General features: G+C 37.0%; 1 protein-coding gene across 1 annotated transcript in view; it reads left to right on the plus strand.

Annotated features, from left to right (window-relative positions):
• CFAP47 (cilia and flagella associated protein 47) overlaps positions 1-20393 on the plus strand; it is a 560199-nt gene that overhangs the window by 316855 nt on the left and 222951 nt on the right. The window contains exons 46-47 of the mRNA XM_021080094.2: positions 5916-6066; positions 8545-8633. Coding sequence (XP_020935753.2) covers positions 5916-6066; positions 8545-8633 — 240 coding nt within the window. The remainder of the gene's footprint in view (positions 1-5915; positions 6067-8544; positions 8634-20393) is intronic.

A 20393-nucleotide genomic window follows, 5' to 3' on the forward strand; every position in this document is an offset into this window, starting at 1 on the left:
ATATTTTGCTGGATGTATTTTTCCAAGGTGGCAAGGTTTTTCCTAATAACTCTTGAGTATTCCGTATTTGTGATGAGAAAATCTGCTGTAGTTCTCATTCCCCACACCTCTGGAGTCTTTTAGAATCTTCCATTGTATTCTGATATTTTTCCATAATGCATCCAGAAGGGTCATTTTTATTCAATGTCTAGGTAGAGAATGTGTGATTTAATTATGAAGTTGTTTTGCATAAGCTGTGGTATATTCTTTTTTTATTTTTACATTTTTTTAACTAAAATATAGTTGATTTACAGTGTTTCTTTAATTCCTTTTGTAGAGCAGAGTGACCCAGTCGATTTATACACAGTTCCGTGTGCTGAACAGTAGGGCCCCATAGCCCATCTATTCCAAATGTTAACAGTTTGCATCAAAAACTCCCAAACTCCTCGTCATCCCACTCCCTCCCTGCTCTCCCCTGGAAACCACAAATCTGCTCTCCTTGGCCATGATCTATTTCTGTTTTGCAGATAGGATCATCTGTGCCATATTTTAGATTCCACAAGTAAGTGATATCATATGGTATTTGTCTTTTTCTTTCTGACTTATTTGACTTAGTATGAGAATCTTTAGCTCCATCCATGTTGCTGCAAATGGTATTAGTTTATCTTTTTTATGGCTCAGTAGTATTCCATTGCATATATGTACCACATCTTCTTAATCCATCTTTCAATGGACATTTAGGTTGTTTCCATGTCTTGTCTATTGTGAATAGTGCTGTGATGAACACAGGTGCATGTATCTTTTTGAATGAATGTTTTTTTTTTTTTTTTCTGGATAGATGCCCAGGAGTGGGATTGCTGGATCATATAGTAGTTCTATATTTAGTTTTCTGAGGAACCTCCATACTGTTTTCCATAGAAGATTCTCTTAAATTATTTCTTTCATCATTTTCTCCCCTCAATTTTCTCTGTTCTCATTTTCAAACCTTTAGTTTTTGGATATTGAGCCTGTTAATTAGATCTTCTCTGTATCCTATCTTATCACTCATGTTTTTCAGCTCATTGCTTTTTCCTCTCTTTATCAACAAGCCTTCTTTTCCACCTGTTTCCTTTGGGAGATAGGTAGGTAGGTAGGTAGGTAGATGGATAGCTATTCTTACAAATATATATATTTGTATATATTTATATTTGTAAGAATATAAAGAATACAAATATATATATATTTGTATATATATATATTTGTAAGAATACTTGCTTTTTCACTGGGTATCTCTGTTTCATAGCATCCTGTTCTTAAGCTGGGGTTACAGTATCCTCATAAACATCTCTGATGTTTGCAATTCTCATTTATTTATTTTTTTATTTTTTTGAGGTCAGTTGATATGTTTATATTGATCTCAGTGTTGCTTCATGTTGAAGGATTTACAAGATTTTCATGTTGAAGGATTTACTTGTGATACTTGTTTATTCATTCATATGACATTGTCATTTATTCATTATATGACGGTAGACAAGTAGATTGTGCTTCTGGGTATGCACAAGTTTGTCACTTGGCCATCTTCACTTTAGGGTGAAAGACATTCTGCTTTTACGCCCAATTATCTGACGTCCTATACTGGCTTTGGGAAAAATAGGGTTGTCTGATCCCCATTTTGCCATCCATGTAAGTAGGTATTTCTGGAAATAGCTTCTTCAGCAGTCTACGGGGAAGCTTTGTTTGTTTTATTAGCCTCTGTACAGATGCTTATCGATGGTTTCCTCTAGCTAGTAGCTTAAAAAACAAACAAACCCTTTATTGTAATTTTAATGAGATTTCTTTTTGAGAAAGAGGCAGTGAATCTGGGTTTCAGTTGCTAGTATGATCTAGGACCCTCTTATCATGTCATTTAACTTAAATGCTGGGTTTAGATAATGACTTGTTTAGGCTTTCTGATCCAGCCTCATTTTTCTTGTTTGGAAAACAGGGATCAGAGTACTTACTCTTTCTGCTGTCAGTAATAGATATAATTATGTAGGCGAAACACCTAGTACTATAACTGAAATTTATAGGAAACAATCAGTGAGTATTTGCCTCCCTTCTCTAAATTTGAAGTGCTCTGATTTATAGATAAAGATATATCAATACTACTCACAAAAGTTTAAAATCGAGCAGTGCCACACGAGGGAAAATATATAATGAGGATATAATTTGATAATTTTTCGGTGTTTTAAAAAATACATCTTTTGCTAGACTAAATAATTTCAAAGCCTGGTTTTTACACATATGGTTCAGAAAATATTTTGGTTTTGGAGTTCTCTTGTGCCACAGTGGGTTAAGGATCTGGCGTTGTCACTGCAGTGGCTTAGGTCGCTGCTGCTGTGGTATAGGTTCAATCCTGGGCCCAGGAGCTTCCACATTCCATGAGCACAACCCAAACTTATTTTGTTTTCTTAAAAAATATCTGTAGGTTTATGATTATCATATATTATATAATTATCTGTGTGTACCTCATCCTGTCTTAATTCTGTCTAAATCATGATTAATAATGGCTCTGTTTACCAGTTATGGAGTTAAAGTCCCTGAGATATCATTTATATAGAAAAGATTAAACAGCTCCACCAGCATGTAAACAAACATCTCTGCATCCAACTTGATGACTAAATTTAGCCATAATCTTAGAGCGATTGTCATAAAAGTGAAAGCATTCTTTCAGAAAACTGTTCTGTTTCTTTTTTTCCTCATTATTCTCATTGAGCCATCTGGGTACTGACATTGATGTGTCATATATTTATTCTCCATCTCTTCCAAAAGCCAAGTTGAAATGGTTTATGAGGTACATGTGATATGAAGGAGACTTTTTTTTTTTAATGAGAGGGAGGCAATTGGAACTAAAAATAAAAGGTGAGAAAATTAAGATAAAATCCGTAATTTTAATACCCATATCTGGAGACCTAAGACACTCTCCTGAAGTGGATAGTCCACTTGATTCTGAAGTTTCTAACACACCCAGGAAGGAAACCTAGTCATTTACCTGCTTCAGTATGACTGCAAAATTTATAAATGGAATATCTATACTCAAGAGAAACCCAGATCTTCATGGTCCTAAAACCAACCATTGACTTCATAAAAAGGATACTGTGTTTTAAAATGGGTTTAATAAAATTTAACTGTAGTTCCATAAATTTATTTTCTAAATGCATGTTACTTAGATTATGGTCATTCTTGAACACCTTTTTTCATCACTTTCCATGCAGAGCCCATCCATTACCTAGTCTATTGATTTTACCCAATACATCTTAAATTTGGCATCTTTTCCCCCTTGTCCACCTCTTCCCTGCTAATTTAATGTGCTGTCATCTTTAAATTGGGCTGCTGCGGAAGTTCCCGTTGTGGCGCAGTGGTTAACGAATCCGACTAGGAACCATGAGGTTGCGGGTTCGGTCCCTGCCCTTGCTCAGTGGGTTAACGATCCGGCGTTGCCGTGAGCTGTGGTGTAGGTTGCAGATGTGGCTTGGATCCCACGTTGCTGTGGCTCTGGTGTAGGCCGGTGGCTACAGCTCCGATTGGACCCCTAGCCTGGGAACCTCCAGATGCCGCGGGAGCGGCCCAACGAAATAGCAAAAAGACAAAAAAAAAAAAAAAAAATTGGTCTGCTGCAAAATATTCCTGAAAAGGTTCTCTGTACTCCTTTCTTTACATTAGAATGATAATTTTTTATGTAAATTTGGTTGTGTTACTCTTGTGCTTAAATTATTCCAGTAGTGTCCCATCACCATTTGGCACAGACTAAATAATCTGAACATGGTGCATGTGGCCTTTCATAGCGGGCTCTTAGCTGAATCTTGCATTGCTAACACCCTTCTTCTCTAAACTTCAGCACCACTGGCCCTTTGTAGGTTCTTAATCATAATCCTCATACTAGAGGTCTGGGTGCCTTCTTTCCTCCCCTGCTTGTTCTACTTAACTCATCCTCATCCTTCTTATTCCACCTGACATATTACTTCCTCTGACCCTGCAGACTATATCACACTCTCCACTATGTGTCCTTATATCACTTCATAGCACATACAAAATTTGTAATTTTCACATTTATTTTGTGATGACATAATTAATGTCTGTCATGTCCAATAAAGTGAAAGATCCAGGAGATCAAGAATAGTGTGGTTTTTTTCTAATTACTATATCCCCCAAATTTAGAAGAATGCCTAGAACATTATAAATTCTCTATAAATAGTAATTGCATTAATGGCTTTATCTAACAATGAATTGTAGAATATATAAAAAAATCCTAAATCACTCACAGGTATCTTAACACAATTTGAGCCTATACACCTTCAAAAAGATCTCAAGGTCAAATATTCTTTGTTCTCAATTAAGTTTAAGCCCATAAACTTTTTGTAATAGCCAAAAAAATGTCCTTTTGCACAGGTTGAGGAGATTAATGATATTACATCTGAATAAAATCATTCCCACTCCTGCTAGATGTGAGCTGTAATTTTCCCTAAAAAACAATTTTGAGAACATTTCAATTGATTTTGGAAGTCCTCCAGTCACTTTACTCTATGCTGCTCGCTAAACTCACCCATTCAACAGAGATTTCTCATAGGTTCTGGGGGAAGTTAAGCTAACGTTTAAGGCCAGGAAAATCTTTTCCCATCTCCATTCCCAAATGCAGGCATCCTAAGGGAAGGCAATAGATGATAGTTTGTGCAAAGAATAACCGAGATACAATGTATGATACTAACTATGCTAAAAGCCAGAGAAAAAACAAAGGAAAAACGTCCCCAAGTTTTACCTTCATGGTTATGGCAAGGCAAGGAAGGGAAGGCTGAGAGATTCGGTCAGCAAGAAACATTGAGCCCATTTTTTATTTGGAGAGTTCATTCCTTATATAAACAGTGAAAGTGAAAGTTACCAAAGGGACCAGATCCCCATGTCCCTTATGCAGAGCAGCACAAAAACCAAAGGTGCCAGATGACTACATCATGCATGGCAGGACACCTGCTGCTAACAGTCAGTTTCATGCTGCACCTAAGCAGTTTTCTAGCCTGTTACTCTACCCTGAAGGGGGCTAGGCAGCAAGCCTCAGACCTCAGACTCTAGGAGGCAACAAGAAACTCTTGTTACAGCCTCTCATGGGAGATAGGGAAGCGAATGAGAAATGTTCTTGCAGCAGTGTTTCCCAAAACTCCATGCTCGTATGTTGTGGGAGGATCACAGAGCTTTCTGCCACGACAGGCCCACTGCAGTTAAGCCTTGCATATGTGGTCTATGTTATGCAAGGTTACCAGGGTGCCGTGGTTAACTCATGTCCCTAGAAACTGAGAAGTGTAATTTCCAAGTTCATAGATTCTTTGTCATTTTCCTCTCTTTTAGACTAGAAAGTTGAAGATGAAGGGAAATGGACATGTTTTCTTTATTCTTTTAATTAAGTATCTCTTTTAAAGGAAAGTCATGCTATTTATATACCATTATTCAGATTTGAGGTTTGAATTTTATTTTCAACCACAGTTTTAAGTATTTTTTGAACCCTTCGTCTTTCTAATTGTTCCCTCCATATAACCAAAAGTTATTGATATAACTAGGAATGTGTTTTATATATTATATATATAATATATATGATGATATAACTAGGAATAAACAGGAATACAGAATGACCTATGAAATTCACATAAAAATACATATATGATTTCCTGAGGGTGTTAGAATATCCAGTATTTGGTAGACTATACATACATTTGGAAGCTAACTTTACATTTTACAGACTGAATCAGGATAATTTAACTGATAATAATAACTAGATTGTAGGCTTGCTAAGATCTCCAAGAATCCTAGCTTTATTACAGAAGTGAGTAGATGGCAGAGCGTGGGCACTGGGTGTAGGTCTGCATTGAATAGGTGCTTGTTAGTTGTCTTTTTTTCAATACAGTATTTTGTCTTTTCTCTTTATTGAATAGAAACCAAATTACTATCACTCTGAGATTTACCAGTCGCTTCCTTCATCCTGCTGAAGCTTCACTGCTATTAATTTCAAAACCTAAGACTGGAATAGGAGGTACCACGATGGCCTTTGCTCTCAAGGGTGAAATCCTCAATTTTAAAGCCATGGTAAGTATATTTTACCTATTTTATATGTTTTTGCTTCCCTTCTCAGGCCATGGAGTGTCCCATGCACAGCTCTTCTTCCAAGTTTTATCTCCTGGAAGCTCTTATTTTTTGAGATCATGTGTGCATATAGGCAGAGATGTGCACACACTTACATTTGCATAGTTTTTGGCTTCTGTATCTCTGATGTCACTAGTTTGTTGTGTTTTTTGGTTTCACATACAAGTGATATACCCAATATTTGTCTTTCTCTCTCTGACTTATTTCAGTTAGCAAAATGCCCTCCAAGTCCATCCATGTTGCAACAAATGGCAAAATTTTGTTATTCTTTTGGCCGAGCAATATTCCATTGTGTGTGTGTGTGTGTGTGTGTGTGTATCACATTTTCTTTATCCATTCATCTAATAATGGGTACTTAGATTGCTTCCATATATTGGCTATTGTAAATAATGCTGCTATCAACATTGGGGGTGCATGTATCTTTTCAAATTAGTGATTTTTGTTTTCTTCAAATATGCACCTAGGAGTGGAATTACTGGGTCATCTGGTAGTTCTCTTTTTGGCTTGTTGAGGAACCTTCCATACTTTTGCCCACAGTGGCTGCACCAGTTTACATTTGACCAACAGTGTACAATGGCTCCCTTTTCTCCATCTCCTTGTCAACATATGCTATTTATGTCCATTTTGATGATGGCCATTCTGAGAGGTGTGAGGTGATATCTCATTGTGGTTTTGATTTACATTCATCTGATGATGAGTGATATTGAACGTCTTTTCATGTGCCTGTTAGCCATCTGCATTTTCAAAGGACTTGTATTGAGTGCTATTTTAAGGTCAGCCTTTTTTAAAATTACGTTTGTGCTTTTCATCAAGGAGTCATTCACTATACACATAGCAATTTACATGCTCTTCTGTCATGGAGATTTGTCATTTAAGTTAAAGCAATCCCTGTGTCTATGTCTTTTTTCATTTGAATTAAGGCTTGGTGGTTTACACAGCAAAGTAACCTCTTTTCTAGTAGGAACATTATCAGTTTATCTTGAGTGTCCTATGGAGCAAATCCATTACAAAGATAATGCTGAGACTGGCATTTAGTGAGAGGTGATGATGTTCTAGGCAGAGCTCCAAGGGTTAATATCTCCAAGGATGGGGGAGAAAGATTTTTGAATTTCTAAAAAATGGTAGTGATATTGCTATGATTCACTTTGTATAGCCATTAATTTGTCTAAATAATTGTTTTCTACAATATTTAGGCAGTGGATGTATGGTAAAGAGGAAGTAAATTTGTGTTGCCAGATTTCGATATGGAAAAAAATTTTAGGTGTGCAGTGGCTTGAGTGGGAAGTTAAGCAAATGATTCTAGTAAAGTCCAGTTGTGTAAGGAGGACTTTAAGCTACTCACAGGGACAGAATGGCTTATTCGATAAGGACACCCAGAACAGGAAGTAGGCATTTGTTTGTCACTGAGATATGTATTGTGATTTTCTGATTTCCACCTGAATAATGAACTCTTACAGTTTCCAGCCCTCTCTGTTCTTTCTTTTTTCTTTCTTTTCTTTCTTTCTTTCTTTTTTTTTTTTTCTGTCTTTTTGCCATTTCTAGGGCTGCTTCTGCTGCATACGGAGGTTCTCAGGCTAGGGGTCTAATCAGAGATGTAGCCGCCAGCCTACACCAGAGCCACAGCAATGCGGGATCCGAGCTGCGTCTGCAACCTACACCACAGCTCACAGCAACACTGGATCGTTAACCCACTGAGCAAGGGCTGGGACCAAACCCACAACCTCATGGTTCCTAGTCGAATTCGTTAACCACTGAGCCACGACGGGAACTCCAGCCCTCTCTGTTCTTTTTCCATCTGGCTATTCATGGTCTTAGATACCTGGAAATTGATTGGATAATAATGGAATAATAAGGTAGGAGCGTAAATTAGTCTACAAGTGTAGAATTCCTAGAACCTTTTTTTCACAGAAATCTTTTGAGTAATTTGAGTTTTAGTTTTATATTTTTGCATTTATTATAGTAAAAATGTGTCAGTAGAGCTACCACATTATAAACACAGGCATGCCACAATCACACACACACACACGTTCTTGCCCTCACACACCTGTGTGCACATGTGCGCACAAACACACACAGACACAAGCCTCTTCCTTACATCACGTGTGTTAGGTATATATATGACTGATTAATTTGCAAATGTGAAATCATGCTCAGTCATTAACAAAATGAATTTTAAGGAAATCAGTTTAGGAGACACTATTGTGACAGATAGTTCAGTTGTTAGCACAGTACTGTGGATCACTGATGGGGTAAGACCTATTTTTATTTTTTCCCATGCAGATTTTAATGATATATATATAAATTAATATCATTGTAATATTTAATTGTACAGGTTTTTATGTACTAAAATTTGTATTTTATAATTCAGGATATTCTTTCTTGTTATCATATAGTATGTTTTATTTTATTTTTTTAACACAGGCAGTTATAAAATGCAAATCCCCATGTTATAAATGGAAAGAAGTCACTGTGAATGTTAAAAATCCCTTCCATGCTGCTGGGGACTTCAGGTAAATTATTGTTGTGATGTGAATTTGTTGTAATTAGCCATATGCAATCTTAAGGGAAATATGTAATTTTCTTCAACATGAACTCTTTTGAGAAATTTTGTGTTTACATTGCTATAAATTTATAAGCATCAGTAGATAAAATAGAACAAATAATGAAAGTGAATGAATTTTCCTTGAAATGCTGTTTGATATCTATGAAGCTAAAGCTGATCATAGCAGATTTTTGAATTTTGTCTATCAAGTTTCTGTTTATTTATATTTACAATTCTTTCCATTTTTAAAAATTGAAGATTAATACTTTTTAATTTCTAATTTTATTCCATCTGTTAATTTCCAAAAGTGAAATGTTGAATCAAACAAAATTGTTTCGTAAAGCATCATGATTGATTAAAACTGCACATTAAACGTGCATTTGTGAGTCTTGATATTTAACATCAATATATATTTGAAGTGAAAAGACAATAAAATGTAAAAGTATTGTGTAAGGTCACACGTAGAAAAATATCTATCTATAAATTAACATGTTGAGGGAAAAGATGAATAATAATACCTTATGTACTGCTTCAATTATGGTATCTGTTTCCAACAGCTTAAAAACCAGATCCTTATTACAACAGTGATGTCTTGAGACTGGAAGTTATTTGTATGCTTATTTTTTTAGCATTTGATAATTTCCAGTTTTTAAATCACTATGTATCTAGGCTTTTGGTAATTTCTTAGTAACAGTATAATTTATTGTTGATAAAACAAAAATTCTTTTGTTAGAACATTTATTGGTGAATTTGTGGTTCCCATGTTCAGTGAGGGAGAATTTTATTTACTGTAATTTCACTAAAGTGTTGTATCAGAATGTAAAGAAAAAACATTTGGAATATGTGGCATTAATCTAGTATTAATATATGCTCTTAAATGAACCAAATGACTGATTGCAGTTCCTAGAGGAAATTAGGATCAAACATGTTTAGTCTTACATTCTAGTGGTATTGCTGAAAGAATATCTCAGAGTTCCTGGAATTGGTAGAATATTATAACTATTTATTTCTATTATATAAAAATGTTAATATATTATATAATATGTTGTATAATATATACTATATATAAAATTATATATTATTGTATAACATATTAATATTATAATTATATACTTCTCCAAAAATCTTAACTCTTTGTTGTTGCTTTACGGACTTCAGGAGAGTGGGTGCCTCTTGTGGGGGCTAAGGGCAGCAGGGGGCCAAGAGCAGTGTGGCCCCTCTTGTGTGATCTACATGTGGAGGGGGCAAACTACAGCACTCATCTCAGAAACCAGAGGGAAGCATGGCCTGCCACCACTAGGGGTCTGTGAACGGGCTCCATCTGTGGTTCTAGTTATCTTAGAGATTGGCAAAAAAGAGGCACTGCAACCGAGACCATTGTTGCTCTCAATCCCCTGGGAACACACCCACCCTGCTGCTGCCACTGCCAAATGCTCTAGGCAGTGCCCACGCCTGCCAGATCACTGCCACTTCCCCGGATCCTGCAACTAGGAGCATCCTGTGCAGCACCTCCTGCATGGGCTAAGCAGGACTGGGTACTTCTTGCGTGATCCACAGGTGGTGGGGGCAAACCACCACAATTATCTCTGACTCCAGAGGTGAGCAAGGCCCGCCACCACTAGGGGTCCATGAGCAAGTACCACTTGTGGCCCCAGTGACCTCAGAGGGCACCACAGAGGAGATAATTGTGACCAAACACCATCCGTTGTTGCTCTCACTCCACTGGGAACTCACACACCCTGCCACTGCCACTACCAAATGCTCCGGGCACCACATAAATCTGCCTGAGGCTTATTGCCTCTTCCTAGGGCCCTGCAACTAGGAGAAGCCTGCGACACCTTCCTGCAGGTCTTTTCTACTGTCAAGAGCCCAGCAGCCCAGCACTGACTCCTAGCCCTACGCACTGATCCTTCTCCCTGGAAACACTCAGTACCCTATCAAGGGGATAATAGCCTGCTCACACCAAAGAAAGAGAGAGCAAATATCCAAACTCCCATGCCAAAAGTAAATAGTAACCCCCCACAAAATTCAAAGGGATGCACTTTCATAGAAATAGCCTTCCAAGACCACAATAGTTGGTTTCTCTAAACTCACAAAGAAAAATATAGGTGAAATGAAGAAGCTCAAGAACCATTCCCAGTTTAAAAAAAAAAAAAAAAGGGAGAACTTACCTGAAGTAGCAAACAATGAAACTAACCTCTGCTCTACCAGACACCGAGTTCAAAAGGGAGATAATGAAAATACTTATGGAATTAGGGCTGAATATCAAGCAATTAAGAGCAGATATAAACAGTAATGCAGATTCCTTTAAAAAGGAACTAGAAAATATGAGGAGCCAAGAAAAAAGTAGAAAATTCATTTGTAGAGATGCAAACTGAGTAAAAGGCACTAAAAAGTGGAATGAATAATGCAAAGGAATGAATTAGTGACTTGAAAGATAGAATAATTGAAATCACCCAATCAGGACAGCAGACAGAAAACCCAATGAAAAAACATGAAAGCAGTATGAGCCCTATGGGATAATATAAACCAGGCCAATCAACACATGATAGAAATTCCATAAGAAGAAAAAGAAAAGGGGATTGAAAATGTCTTTGAAGAAATTATGTCTTAAAACTTTCGAAATCTAAAGGAAACAGATATCAGGATACAAGAAGTACAGTGAGGCCCAAACAAGTTGAACCCAAACAGGACCACATCAAGACATATTATAATAAAAATGGCAAAAGTTAAAGAGAGAATTCTAAAGGTAGCATGAGAAACACAGAGTTAATTATCAGGGAACCTCCATAAGGCTATCAGCTGATTTCTCTACAGAAACACTATAAGCCAGAAGAGAGTGGCAAGATCTATTCAGCATTTTAAAGGGAAAAATTTGCAGATTGGAATACTCTACCCAGCAAGAATATCATTAAAATAGAAGGAGAAATAAAGAATTTCTCCAAGAAACAAAAAGTAAAGAGTACAGCAATACTAAACCCATTATAAAAGAAATACTGAAAGGTCATCTCTAAAAAAGTAAGAAGAAATAGAATGGAGAAAGTCACAATAGGAAATCAATCACAAGTAAGCCTGTGTACAGATCTAAAAGGAAAAAAAATATTATAAAAGAGATGATAAACACAAGGAACAGCAAAAGGATGAACATAGAGATGTTAAAAAAGGATTTCAAGGGAGTTCCCATCGTGGCGCAGTGGAAACGAATCCGACTAGGAACCGTGAGGTTGCGGGTTCGATCCCTGGCCTCGCTCAGTGGGTCAAGGGGCCAGCATTGCTGTGAGCTGTGGTGTAGGTCGCAGATGTGGCTCAGATCCTGCATGGCTGTGGTTGTGTCTGCGGCCGGCGGCTACAGCTCCGTTTCAACCCCTAGCCTGGGAACCTCCATATGCTGCAGTTGCAGCCCTAAAAAGACAAAAAAAAAAAAAAAAAAAAAAAAGGGATTCAAAATCATAGAATGTGGGGAAGGAAAGTAAGAAAATCCCAGGTTCACAAGGATTGTTCAACATACATCAAACAACATCATACACCACATTAATAAAAGGAAAGTCAAAAACCACATGATCATCTCAATAGATGCAGAAAAAGCATTTGACAAAATCCAACATCCATTTATGATAAAAATTCTTACCAAAGTGGGCATATTGGGAACATACCTTAACCTAATAAAAGCCTTTCATGACAAACCCACCACAAATATAATACTCAATGGAGAAAAGCTGAAAGCCTTCCCATTAAAATCTGGAGCAAGACAAGGATGCCCACTCTCAACACTTTGATTCAACATAGTATTGGAAGTCCTAGCCACAGCAATCAGACAAACAAAAGAAATAAAAGTTATCCAAATAGGAAGAGAAGAGGTAAAACTGTCACTGTATGCAGATGGCATGATACTTTATATGGAAAACCCTAAGGACTCCACACAAACACTGCTTGAAGTGATCAATGACTTCAGCAAAGTAGCAGGATATAAGATTAACATTCACAAATCAGTTGCATTTCTGCATACCAAAGATGAAATGCTAAAAAGGGAATGCAAAAATATAATACCATTTAATATCACACCCCTAAAAATGCAATACCTAGAAATAAACCTAACCAAGGAGGTGAAAGACTTATATTCTGAGAAGTATAAAACATTAATCAAGGAAATGAAAGAGGATTCAAAGAAATGGAAAGATATTCTATGCTCCTGGGATGGAAGAATTAATATCATAAAAATGGCCATACTACCCAAAGCAGTCTGCAGATTCAATGCAATCCCTATCAAATTACCCAGGACGTTTTCCACAGAACTAGAACAAACAATCCACAAATCTATATGGAACCATAAAAGACCCAGAATTGCCAAAGCAATCTTGGGGAACAAAACCCAAGCAGGAGGCATAACTCTCCCAGACTTCAGGTAATATTACAAAGTACAGTCATCAAGACAGTACAGTACTGGTGCTAAACAGACATACAGACCAATGGAACAGAATAGAGAACCCAGAAATAAACCCAGACACCTATGGTTAATTAATCTTCGACAAAGGAAGCAAGACTATAAAATAGGGAAAAGACAGTCTTTTCAGCAAATGGCGATGGGAAAACTGGACAGCCACATGTATATCAGTGAAACTGGAACACCCTCACACAATGCACAGAAATAAACTCAAAATGGCTTAAAGACGTAAATGTAAGAAGAGACACCATCAAACTCCTAGAAGAGATCATAGGCAAAACATTCTCTGACATCGGCCGTACAAATGTTTTCTTAGGTCAGTCTCCCAAGGCAACAGAAATAAGAGCAAAAATAAATCAATGGGACTTATCAAACTGAGAGGCTTTTGCACAGCAAAGAAAACGATAAAATAAAACCCCAAAAGACAACTTACAGAATGGGAGAAAATAGTTTCAAATGATGCAACTGATTAGGGCTTAATCTCTGAAATATACAAACAACTCAACAGCAAAAAAAAAAAAAAAAAAAAAAAAAGCCAAAAAAACAAAAAAACAAAAAAAAAAACCCAACCACCCAGTTGAAAAATGGCCAAAAGATCTCTAGAGATTTCTCCAAATAAACTGCTATCTGGACTTTCATCGTAATCAACACAGCAGCGCATAAAAGTGTGAATCTCTAGGCACTGGAATTTACTTTTGCCCATTAAAAAAGAAAAAGTTATGTGCTTTTTTTCCATACCCGCAACATATTGAGGTTCCTGGACCAGGGATTGAATCTGAGCCAAAGCTGCGACCTCTCCCACAGCTGTGGCAATATCAGATCATTAACCCCCTGCATGGAGCCGGGAAGTCAAACTGGTAACACTGCAGATACAGTGATCCTTAACCCCCATGCCACAGTGGGAACTCCTCATGTGGCTTTTAAATGATTTATAGGTTCCTCCTCCTTTCCTTTCCTTACAATCATCAGTTGAAGAACATGAGCTGATTGAGCTGCAGTTTCCTAGAGTCTGGATTTTGCTGATTTTATTTTTATGGTGTAGGTTTGCATGTTCTTTCTTAAGCTGTAGGCTTTGCAAATAGACAGCTGGATACCTGGAGGCATGATTATACTCAGGTTCAGTTGCTTTAGCAAGATTAAAGGAAATGACATATTCTTTCATCAGGAAGCAACATATTTCTTCAGGAAGCATATAACATCTTCAGGTCTTTTGGGGATGTTAGTAGCTATTGATGCCCAATGAATATATCCATTATTCACTGATAGTTACAAAATGGTGATATTCTCCATCTATCATTGATGAAATGTATTAGTTGCAATATTTTTATAAACATCCTCTAGTCTCTTTGGTTATCCAGTGGTACAGTTCGTATAAGAAATGTAAGATAAATGTTTAATTTTTTCCCTTTTTATTTTCTTCCTTTTACCTTTTGTCCCACGTCACCCACTTCTCCCATCCACCCTGTCCCCCAACTCTGGCATCCACCAACCTGTTCTCTGTATCTATGAGCCTGTTTTATTTATTTATTTTTTGTAAGATTCTACATATGAGAAAGATCATATGGTTATTTGTCTTCTTCTGTCTGACTTATTTCAGTATCATAATGCCCTCCAAGTTCATCCTTATTGCTACAAGTGGCAAAATTTCATTCTTTTTATGGCCAAGTAGTATTCCATGTGTGTATGTGTATGTGTGTGTGTGAGTGTATATGTTGTGTATGTAGATATATACATATACACACACATACATACACAACACATATTCTTTATCCATTTATCTCTTGATGGACATTTAAGTTGTTCCCATATCTCGGCAATTGTAAATAATGCTGCAGTGAATATGGGGATGCATATATCTTTTAGAGTTAGTGTTTTTGTTGTTTTCCAGATAAATACTAAGAAATGGAAATGCTGGATCATCTGGTCTAGTTTCATCCTTTTGCATGTGGCCGACCATTTTTCCCAGCACCACTTAGTGAATTAACTGTACTTATCCCATTGTATGTTATGGCTGCTTTGTTGTAAATTAATTGACCATATATGTGTGAATTTACTTCTGCCCTCTCTATTCTGTTTCATTGATCTGTGTGTATGTTTTTATGCAAATAACGTACTGTCCTAATTACTATAGCTTTGTTAATGTTTGAAGTCAGAGAATGTGATACTTCCAGCTGTGTTCACCCATATAATTTTCTCAGTTTTTCTTTTATCTTTCTCCTCTCTTTCTGTTAATTCCATTATATGTATGTTGGTGCATTTAATTGTGTGCCATGTATGTATGTGACTGTTTATTTTTCTTTTGCATTTTTCTCTCTGTTCTTCAGACTGCACAATCTCTATCAATCTTGAAGTTTGTTAATTCTTTTTTGTCCTGCCCCAATTGAAATCTCTTGGACCTCTCTAGTGATTTTTTTTATGTCTGTTATTGTAGTTCTCCAATCCAGAATTCCCATTTGGTTCTTTTATTAATTTTAATCTTTTTTAGTAATCTCTATTTGATGTTACATTATCATCATGCCTGCCTTCTTTAATCACAGCTTCCTTGGTTTTTTAAAAAAAATTTACAACGGCTATTTTGAATTAGTGTTCTGCTAAATATGACAGCTGATCACTCTAACAGGCAGTTTTCTTGCATGCTCCTTTTATTATTCCTTTGCTTGTTTCAAAAGTTTTATGTTGGAAACTAGACATTTTTGAAAATATATTGAAGTCTAGCCCTGTCTTCCAAAGCATTATTAATGTTACTTGGTTGTTTAATTTTTTTACTGACTAGCTGCCTTATTTTAGTGATAGCTGCTTCCTCTGACCTTGCCCCCCAAAATAACTGCATATATGCACACACGCACGCACACACACACATAGTGTGAAGCTACTGATACTGCTTCTAGGGAATGCAGCCTTGGGTATGCCCACAGTCACTCCGGGCTAACAGTGGTTTTGGCAGGGCTTTCTTTGGCTATCTTTTTCTCTGTCCACATCTAGCTACTACATTTCCCTATTTCTAATTCTATGGAAGGCATAAATTGCTAGTTAGACCAGTTCAGTCATATCCTGCTCCTTTGAAATAATAGTACCTTCATCCAGTGTTTGAGATTTATTTTGTCCCCAGGAGGGCTCCTCTCACTTGTCTCTTTCCCCAGTTTTATCCAGCAGACTAACAGGACTCCTCCCAATTGCCTTCACCATAACTGTACCACTTTTAAGAGCACCCTTTGACGTGATGTTCACATGTTACTGAAAATGAATAAGTTCCTCTCTGAAGAGATTAAGAGCTATATGTTTTAAGGTCAGCTTGTCCCCGTAGGCAGAATCTCTGAGCCATGGCTCTCTTGGTGGAAGTGGGGACAGTGGTACACTTTTCTTGAAGTAACACCCCCACACTTAGGAGCTGAGTACGAAGTGGGATGGGCAGTAGTAGCTTCAGGCGTTCTCCTGGCTTGCTTCTCCCAGCTTAGAACCACCATTTTATAACTTAGGGAAATGCCAATTTCATACCCATAGAGCTTGTGGTTCGCGATTGGGTGCTGGGCAGAGTAAGGAAGTCCCTTGGTTCCTCTCAGCTGCATTTGCCTAGAACAGCCTCAGCAACAAGTACTGGGGGGCAGAATGAGAAAATTCGAAGTTCTAAATCTGTCAGAAAGATCTCCAGCTGGAAGCTGGGGAAATAATAAACTCTGTATTCTTAGCTATACTAGTCTAGAAGTTTCTATCTTAACTAGGTGGGGAAGGAGGAGGAAGAGAATGGTCTTGCTTCACATGCGATAGACTACATATTTTCCTTACTGAATTTAGTAAATATTATTGAATAGGTTTTTTTGTTTGTTTTACTGTTTTTTGTTTGTTTTTGGTATATACCCTTAGGATTATTTCCAGAGAGTTTAAGTGGTTAATTTTTATATTTTTACTCAGTTCTCTGGGAAGTGATCCTTGGAGCTATCATGCAATTTCTCTAGAACAATGTTTGCTTTAAATTCTATTTTGTCTGTTATTAGTATAGCCACCCCAGTCCTCTTTATTTTTTATTTTTTTTTGTCTTTTTACCATTTCTTGGGCCGCTCCCAGGGCATATGGGGGTTCACAGGCTAGGGGTCAAATCGGAGCTGTAGCCGCTGGCCTACGCCATAGGCACAGCAGCTCCAGATCTGAGCCGCATCTGCAGCCTACACCACAGCTCACGGCAATGCCAGATCCTTAACCCACTGAGCAAGGCCAGGGATCGAACCCACAACCTCATGGTTCCTAGTCAGATTCGTTAACCACTGTGCCACGACAGGAACTTAGTCCTCTTTTTGTTATTGTTTGCATGGTATGTTTTTACTTATTCTTTTGTTCCTAATCTCTTTGTGTCTTTGAACCAATGTTTGTTGTTTTTTTAGTTTATTTTTAACCATTTTGTCAATCTCTGCCTGTTGATTAGCGTGTTAATCCCTTTATAATTTATGTAATATGTGATAAAATAGGCTTTATGTCTGTCATTTTTATACTTGTTTTCTGTAAGTCCTATGTCTTTGTGCATCTCTTTCTTCATTGCCGCTTGATTTTTGTTTCAAATACTTATTTTTCAAGTGCCTTTTAAATTTTTTGTTTCTTTTACTATGTTTTTTTTCTTAGTAGTTATCGTGAAGATTGTAATTAGCATCCCAATTTAAAACAATCTAGCTCAGATTGCTACCAATTTAATTTCAGTTAATTTCAATTTAATTTCCAATTTTAATTCAGAAATTTTGCTGCAGTATATCCCCTTTTCCTTGCCCCTTGTTGGTGCTATTGCTGTTATACTCATTATATTTTTATACATTATAAGCCCATAGAACAGTTCTGTATTTATTGTCTCATGTTTCTTTTAAATCAGAAAGGAAAGCAAAAAGGGTTGGAAATAAAATACATTTATAGCTTATTTGTTTTATATATTTTCCTACATCGTTAACTTTGCCTATGCTTTTTACTTCATTATGTGGTTTAGAGTGAACTTCTAGAGTCATTTTATTTTAGCCTGAGGAAATCTGCTAGTATTTCTTATAGGACAGATCTGTTAGCATCGAATTTTTTCAGTTTTTGTTTATTTGGTAATATCTTAATTTCTCCTTAATTTTTGAAGGATAGTTTTGCTGTATATAGTATTCTTTATTAACAGTCTTCTTTCAGTACACTGTATACATTATCCCATTGCATTCTATTCTTTAGGGTTTAGATAGAAATACAGTTTTTTTTGTCTTTTTTTTTTTTTTTTTTGTCTTTTTGCTATTTCTTTGGGCTGCTCCCACGGCATATGGAGGTTCCCAGGCTAGGGGTCGAATCGGAGCTGTAGCCACCAGCCTACGCCAGAGCCACAGCAACACGGGATCCAAGCTGCGCCTGCAACCTACACCACAGCTCACGGCAACGCTGGATCGTTAACCCACTGAGCGAGGCCAGGGACCGAACGCGCAACCTCATTGTTCCTGGTCGGATTCGTTAACCACTGCACCACGACGGGAACTCCTAGATAGAAATACAGTTCTTAATCTTATTGAGGAGCAGCATAGGTGTTGAGTCTATTTTTTCCTGCTTCTTACTGTGCATTGACTTTTCAACCACTGGCTCTTATTATCTAGTTATGGATCACCTTGGGTTTGTCCTGCATAGAATTTTCTGTACTTCTTAGATGTGTAAATTAATATTTTTCATCAAATTTGGAACATTTTCATCATTTATTTCTTCTTGTCTGTTTCTTTTTCTTCTTCTTTTTTTTAACTGCCCCCATGGCATGCAGCGGTTCCTGCCCAGGGATGGAACCCACACCACAGCATCATCACTGCTTTTATACAGTGATGATGTTCGATCTTTAACTGCTAGGCCATCAGGAAACATTCCATCTGGCTTTCTTTTGCTCTTGCCTTTTGAGGATTCTGATTAAGCTTATGTTTGTCTCTTTGATGATGTCCCACAATTCTCTGAGGTTCAGTTAATTTTTCTTCATTTTTTCCTTTCTATTACTTAGGTTAAGTGAAATGATTAATTCTCTCTTCAAGTGTGCTGGTCCTTTGACCGCCTCACATCTGCAGTTGAGTCCCTGAGGTGCTTTTTTATTTCAAGTATTGTACTTTGTGAGTCCAGAATTTGTAATTAGTTCTTTGGTATAATTTTTCTTACTGATATTCTTTATTTGATGAGACATATTTGTCTCCCATAAGTGGGGTTGAAAGTCTTTGACATATTTTAGGAATCTACTAAGCTATTGCAACTCCACCTATGGTCATCTTATCCCTGGATCTTCCTTTTTGTTTCTCACACTCTTATTTGATCTTATTTGATTTAGTTGCTGTATTGGCCTCAGGCACAATTGCTACTGATTATTTCTAGCAAACATCTTGGGGTTAGGTGTTTTCTTTTGAGTTGGTTTGATTAAAGACAACACTTTGCAAATTGAGTTCTTCTAGGAAACTGTGACACAGGTTGAACAATAACAAAGATCAAGAATGGGGCTTCTTTGAAGAGCTCCAATTCCAGTCTGTTTCCTCACTTGGCTGCAAGCCTGAGCATTTTTTCCAAGTACCTTGGTTGCAAGACTGCTAGTTTTCAAGGCTGGAGGGGAGAAGGGGCATTACAACATAAAAGTTACAAGGTCAAAAACTCTACTATTCTTACCAAAGTTTAGCAGCTTTCTTGAATAAACACTACTAGATTGTTGTAAGCCTTTCTTTAGTTAACTAGAATTCTGAAAAAGTTGGTTTGGACAAGTTTTTCCAGTGCTTTTGTTGCTTTTCTACAAGAGCGAATATGTTGTGGTTCTAAATCATTCCCAGACTTCATTTTCCTGGTGCCTGGTTTTATTATTTAAAATATGTTTTTATTTTATTTTTGAAAAAAATCCACTTTTTCTTGAGGTGAAATTTTTATTTTTATGATTTTTATTTTTTTCCATTATACCTGGTTTAGACTGTTCCGTCAATTTTCTAATGTACAGCATAGTGAACCAGTTACACATACATGTATACATTCTTTTTTCTCACATTATCAAGCTCATTCATGAGTGACCAAACATAGATTCCAGTGCTGCACAGCAGGATCTCATGGCTAATCCATTCCAAAAGCAAGAGTCTACATCTATTATCACCAAGCACCCCATCCATCCCACTCCCTCCCCCTCCCCCTCCCCCTTGGCAACCCCAAGTCTGTTCTCCAAGTTCATGATTTTCTTTTCTGTGGAAAGGTTCATTTGTGCCTTATATTAGATACCAGAGATAAGTGATATCATATGGTATTTGTGTTTGTCTGACTTACTTCACTCAGTAGGAGAGTCTCTAG

This window comes from Sus scrofa, chromosome X, assembly GCF_054392235.1.
Source record: "Sus scrofa isolate SSC_HxYL_T2T_F1_AM1 chromosome X, Sscrofa_HxYL_maternal_Yorkshire_Landrace_v2.0, whole genome shotgun sequence".
NCBI lineage: Eukaryota > Metazoa > Chordata > Mammalia > Artiodactyla > Suidae > Sus > Sus scrofa.